The sequence below is a fragment of the Ursus americanus genome, chromosome 17, assembly GCF_024610735.1.
Source record: "Ursus americanus isolate L20-20 chromosome 17, mUrsAme1.1.p, whole genome shotgun sequence".
Classification (NCBI taxonomy): domain Eukaryota; kingdom Metazoa; phylum Chordata; class Mammalia; order Carnivora; family Ursidae; genus Ursus; species Ursus americanus.
Window position 1 is genome coordinate 3439861 of NC_142143.1, and position 6445 is coordinate 3446305.

Genomic DNA, 6445 nt, shown 5'->3' on the forward strand with positions numbered 1-6445 from the left:
GGGGCCATTTGGGGGAGGGGGCGGGATCCGGCTGGGGTCGAGTGCAGGCGGGGGCGGGGCTGAATGCAGGGAGGGCGGGGCGGAGTGCAGGCGTGGCCAGTGCAGGTGTGTCGTGGGCCCCTCCTGGCGCTGAGACCCAAGGAGGGAAGAGCAGGGGCTGAGGGGTGCTCCGGGGGGTCCACAGGGACTGTTCCTCGAGTCCCTGCATCCGGCAGCATCAGCCTCACCGTGACTTTCTCCATCTCCCCACCTCTAGGCATCTTGAAAAACAAAGTCACCTACCCGCCGCCGCTGACCGAGAAGACCCTGAAGTCCCGGCTCCGGGAGAAGCTGGCCGAGTGCGAGCAGAGCCCCGCGTCATCGCGCTCATCCTCCCTGGGCTCGAGCGACGGGGCCCGCGCCCCCGACGGCACCATCACCATCAAGAGCCCGCACCGGGAGCCGGGGCGCGAGCACCTCAACGGGGTGGCCATGAACGTGCGGGCCGGGAGCGCCCAGGCCGCCGGCTCCGACTCCGAGTGAGTAGCCTCGGCCTCGGCTGCACAGCAGCAGGAGCGGCTCCCAGCCGGCTTTCCCTGTGCGTCCTGTCCAGGGCACAGGGGTCCGGTCCGGAGAGCGGTGGTCGTCAGGGGCTCTGCTGGGGCACCGTGGACGGGAGGGGCTTCAGCGTGCTCAGGAGGGGCCCGCCGCAGGTGAAGTGCACTTCTGACTGGGTGGGGGACTGCCAACATTCAGGCCCTGTGGGGGCTACATTGGCCAAAGCCCTAACGTCCTGCTCAGCCCTGAAATTCTAGGACTTAAGACCATGTGGGACTAAGCACTTTGTAAGGCTCTCGGTCCAGGTCATTACTACCCCGTGTTGCGGTCGAGGAAATCGAGGCTCCGGGGCCCCCCGGCGGCAGAACAGAGCGGGGATCTTGGCTCCGGACGGGCCCGCTGGCCTCTCCCCATGGCTCCTCCCTCCTACAGACTTCTGAGGGAGGAGCAAAGAATGGGAGCCAGGTCTTCTAGAATGGCTCTCTTCACTGAGTGAGTTGGGTTGCTAACGTTGATGTCCCATGCTGCCCGGCAGGGCTGGCTGTGTGGACGCTCAGATGGGCATGGCCCTCCAGGTGGCCCTGGGTGTCAGGGGTACAGACTCGACCTGCCCCCTCCCCTGCCTAGTGTAGCCGTGTCCACATGTGAGCTTGCCCTCCTCCGAGCCCCCTGACTGGGGGATTCTGCCCCTTGTCCCCTGACGTGGGGGGGGGGTGGTGTCTGCCCCTACGTGACCTCCAACTCAGCCCAGCTGCTGGCTTCGTGTATAGCAGGGGCCATTCTTGCTGACCTCCGCCTGCCTGACGGCTTCTTCCCACGCACAGAGGCAGTAACGAAACTTCAATCTGAACCATCAGGAAACCGTGAGACAAGCCCACCGCCTCCAGCCAGGCCTCAGTGCTGTGTCAACGCACCCTTGGACCTTGGAGCCCAAGGGCCCGCTGCCCTGTCAGTGAAGCGGGCCCTGGTGGTGGCGGTCCCTGCAGTGGCAGCCCCGTGACTGGTGTGATTGACAGTCCAGACATGAGGCCCCGGGGTGCCCCGGGGGGCTTGGGGCCCAGCCGACCCTTGACAAGTGCCAAAGGCCATGGGCACGAGGATGCGTGGGCTCCCGGGCTGGCTCAGCTGGATCCCTGGTGCCGACAGAGCCAGAGCCACGCCCCAGGCCAGGAGGGGGCCCGGCACGAGAGCTGGCAAGGCCCAAAACTGCCAGGCCTGGCTTGCTGGGGTTCGCGGATGCCGGGTGTAGGCAGAAGACGGAGGTCCACTGGCCACGTGGGTGCCTCCCTGTAGCACAGGGCCCTGGCCGGTGGCCTTGACGGCCCTTTGCAGAGACCTCCCTTGTCTTAAAGCGAATTACTCTCTTTTGTTGAAAAGGTGTAGATACTTCTATGTATATTTGTAGGGGACTCTGAGAAGGGGAAAGCCTGTGTCTATTGTGCATTTGTACTATCGATACTGGGAGATCCGTGGGATGATCTCTATTTTTTTGATACAAGGAAGATTGCACACTTGTACTTGAACCTGGCATGTGTTGATGCAACCGGTGTCCCGGCAGATCAGAGTGGGAAGTGCATGGTGAGCGAGGCTGTCCTCGAAAAGAGGCTCCTGCCACTGCGCTCGGCCGGGAAGCAAGGAGCATGTGGGCATCAGGCGCAGCCGCCGGAATTCATGGCGCGTGTGTTTCTGAGATGTGTGCCCTGCGCTCGCAGCTGCTCCCAGCCGCCCCGACAGGGATCAGAGCGCAGGGCAGCCTGGGCGGGGCGGTACTTGAGGAGCCTGGCTGAGGTTGGTGGAGAACGCAGGTGCCCCAGGGCCGTGACTGACACACTGACCTTGACTTAGAACTCCCTGGCCGCCCCCGCCCCCACCCTGGGGCCCACGCTTGCCCCACAGGGCCTCCCTGGCCCCTGGCCCGGTCGGTGTGGTACCGCAGGTGGGGGCGTCTTTTGTCCCTCTGCTCCTGTTCCTGGTGGGATCACAGTGTTCACATGTTCCCGATTCAGACGGAGGTGTGAGGTCTTCCAGGATGTCACATTCCTTCCTGCCAAATTTTCCAGCTCTTTTAGACTCCGAGGATCCCCAGGCAGGCTGGGGCCCCACCCCCAGAGTCCGACCAATTACTTCATTTTGCTTCAAATGGCCAATTGTGCAGAGCGACAAAGCCACGGCCACACTTCTCAATGGTTACCAAGCTGTTTTTTGGAAGCTCCTAGCGAGGAGCGGCTGTGACTGTCTCGCGGTGGGCCGTTGGCACGGCGTGGCCCCCGGGGCTGTGGAATGGGGCCCAGAATGACTCAGACACGTTTCATTCCAGTGTTGCCTTTGTTCTTCAAATCAGGCGCCCAAATACCTGAATAGCACAGCTGTTTCCAGATACAGGAACCCAAAATAGGAAGAAGATCAAGTCAAACGGAAGATTTACGCACTGTATTCAGATGGAAATGTGAGCACACCGGGAACCGCAGATGCGAGGTGGGTCTAAGGCCGCGCACCTCGCACGGGAGTGAAAGGAGACCCCAAGGTCCTCACAGGGATGAATTAGAAATGTGCCTTAGCGGGTGAGCGGCCTTTCGAAGACAGAAGAGTGTCCTCAGGTGTTCACTCCCAACGAGACCTTTTCTCAGTAAAGAAGAATCGAATACCCTCGGGTCAGAACACCCCCCTCGCGTCCTCACTCTTCTGCAGCTGGGTCCTGCCCCTTGGGGTGCAGTTTTCAGTCTGATCAGAAATGTTACCAAAAAACAACTGTCCGTTTTATTAAGACAGGAAAAATTGTAAACCTATTTTTGTGACTTAAGACTTTATGAGAAATGAGACACTGGAGATTTTTTTAACAAATGTCTATTTATTAATGTTTGGAACACTGGAATTACAACACGCAATAAATTAAGATTTTTGAATTTGTGCTTCTGCTGTGCTGCTCTCACCCGCCCCCACCTCCCTGAGCAGGAGTGTGGACAGGACACAGGGGACAGGCCTGGGGGGAGGGAGGGAGCTGTACTGGAACTTTCTGCCCATTCTCCTGACGCAGTCGGGACAAGCAGGCCCTGTTTGCGGTTTCCCAAGATCTTTAAATCCAGCTCTCACCGTGTGTACAGCACCGGCCCTGGGCCCTTCCCTCAGGATCTGGGGGTGTGGAGCAGTGGCAGGGCCTGGCAACTGGGGTGCCCATCTGGGAAACGGGGGCAGGGGGACACATGTCCTGCTCCTCAGCTCCAGCCCCTCCGGCCTGCCCAGGATCCCCTGAAGGTCGCCTGGGGGGGTAGAGCCCTGGAGTGTGCAGCACAGGGCAGTGGGAGAGGCCAGTCCCAGTTCAGGAACTTGGCCCCCTGGCACCCCCTGGCGGACAGCTGGTACAATGCACAAAGTGGCCTCCCACAGTTGGCTGATGGCCTCAGGGGCATGCGGAGGGCAGGCTGTGCCCACAAGAGGGACAGTGGCGCTGCTGGCTGGAAGGCTGCCATAGGCCCCGCCACAGGTAAGGCCTGGGTGACCTGAGCGGCCACCGGGCTGGCTGGGGGCCTGGCATTGGGCTGGCAGGACAGGCAGTCTCCCCTCTGCCTGCCTGTGCCCGAAACACTTCCACCTGGCTGCCCTTCCTCCCTCCTGTTCCTGCTGCCAGTTCCCAGGGTCAGCCCTGCACAGAGCAGGGTGGGCGCTGTGGAGCCTTCTCAGCGGGACGAGGCGCCCAGCCGCCAGGGCAGTGAATCGGGAACCCTGAGGCCGGGGAGGCTCCATGCTGCCCTGTGAGCTGGCAGAACACAGGTGGGGTTTCAGTCTCTGCCTCCACGGCCAGCCTGCCCAGTCTCCTGGCACAATGTGCACAGTAGCCGGCCTCCTTGCCAGGGCAGGGCAGGCCCGAGCCCCCCACCTCTCAGGGCCTCCTCCATTATCAGGATCAGACGCCCTGTGCGGGCCAGAAGGCCCGACCCTGGACGCTCGGGACCCCTCCCCGGTCCTTCCAGCCCAGAAAGCCTCCTGCTGGGTGGGGAGAAGGCAGATGGAGGGCCGGCTGGTCTGAGGGGTTGGAGACAGGGAGGGCACTGCTTCCCCCGTCAGAGTGGTGTGGAGGGAAGATGCTTTGCTCTGGGCACAGCCCCAAAGCCCTGACGATCACTGAGGGGCACCATGTTCATCGTACCTCTGGGAAGGGGGGCTGGTGCCTCGCTCTCAGCCCCACACTGTGGCCTGGTCTTAAAGCCCCCCCCCCCAACAGTGCAGCCTATCACCCCCACACAGGGTCCCACTAAACCAGCGGTGGGCCTCATGCCCTTTGCCCCAGGCTGGCGGGGATGTGGTGCCAGGTGGGGTTGACAGGTCCGGGCCTCCCTTCCTGGCTGCACGGGAGGGTGGCCGCTCTGCTCCGAAGGGCACCGCGTCCTGATGCCTGGGGAGAACCCAGGGCAGCAGGACCCCGTCTGGACAGAGGTCTTCGTCGTTCACTCCTCCTCTAGACCTGCTACACGGGACTTCCTAAATCTAACCCTGTCCCTGCCTGCCACCACACCCAACCCCACAGCCCACCTGGTCTCCCCTTCCCTCCCACCTGCACCTCAGACGCCAGAGGAATTTTCTGCTCAAAACCACCTCGCCTCCCTCCTGCTCAGAAGGAAGTCCTTCCATTGTAGCATTCTGGGGCCAAGGTGCCCGTCACCCCACTTTGGGCTCCTCCCTTGTGGTCTGGGATCTGTGACCTGCCTCTGGGGGCGGCACAGGGGCCTGGATCGCTGGCACCCAGACCCAGGGCTAACCCTGTCACTACCAGAGGCCCTGAAGGGTGGAGGCCACGAGACCACCTTCCCAGGTGCTCCTCCAGCAGCACTGTGCCTGGAGGGCTTCTGGTCTAGAACCTTCTATCCACAGGAGACAGGGAACCACACTTCTGGCCCCCACAAAAGCCTGGCCTGAAGCACCAAGAATGTGTTGGGGGTGAGGTTAGTGAGAGAAGGGAGCCCAAGCTGTGTCCCCAGCACCCAGCCCCCACCTTCAGGGCGAGTTGGAGGCAGTGGGGCATGCGGACACAGCCTTTCCTGGAAGGGCCAATTTCCTGCCTGGCCCAGCTGTCACCCCCCACGCCCCGCAGGCACCGAGAAGAGGAGGAGGGGCAGAGTCTGCATCTCTGCATACTTCCCCCCTGCACAGCCGGCCCAGCGGAGCCCTCACAGCGCACAGAGCCAGAGGTGGTCACTCTGGACGCCGCGGCGATCAAAGCGCCCCCGGAGCCACAGGGCTCGCAGCGCGGCCGGCTCTGAACCGTGCTGCCCTCTGCCAAGCAGTCCCAGCCTGGCCTGCCGCCCTCTCGCCACAACACACGTGCAGCACACCCATGCCGCGGGCTGAGCAAGCCTTCCCCCGACGCTCCTGTGGGGAAACCCTAAAGCCCCCCCGTAATGGTGTCAAGACAGGCAGCCTTTGGGAGACACCCGGATCGTGAGGGGGGGGTCCCGGCAGATGGCGCAGTGTGAGACGCCCAGAAAGACCCTCGCCCCTCTGGCCGTCGAGGACACAGTGAGAAGTCGGCCGTCGGCGAACCATGGGGGGAACCAGGTTCGGCGCCCTGACCCCGGACGTCTGTTCTCCACCGCTGGGAGACACAAGCGTCTGTCGTGTAAGCTGCCCCACCAGAGGGAACGGACACATCCGCCGCCAACCCCCTCCTCACTGGGACGAAGGCCCCGCAGTCCTGGTTTCCGTGACTGCAGCCAGGGCGCTGGGCGCTCTGCAGGGGGAGGGGTGGCCTCCAGGTGGCCGCACCCCGTCGCACACCCGCAGTGCACCCTGCGGGCGGGACTTAGGCCAGGTGAGGGCGGGTGGGCACGGCGGGAACTGGGGGGCTTGCACCAGTGCGCACAGCCGCAGGGCACCCTGTGGCCTCCGCCCCCCAAGAGACCCTTCAGGCTCTGTG

At 63.0% G+C, this 6445-nt stretch overlaps 1 protein-coding gene across 2 annotated transcripts in view; it reads left to right on the plus strand.

The window, feature by feature from the left end:
* Positions 1–3621, plus strand: part of CELSR1 (cadherin EGF LAG seven-pass G-type receptor 1) — a 134197-nt gene extending 130576 nt beyond the window's left edge. The window contains exons 34-35 of one of the 2 annotated variants that reach the window (XM_087868610.1): positions 257–518; positions 1308–3621. In XM_087868610.1, the coding sequence (XP_087724736.1) occupies positions 257–518; positions 1308–1326 (281 nt within the window). In that variant the 3' untranslated portion in view covers positions 1327–3621. The remainder of the gene's footprint in view (positions 1–256; positions 519–1307) is intronic. The other variant, XM_087868609.1, reaches the window with a different exon arrangement.
* Positions 3622–6445: the final 2824 nt, after the last annotated feature.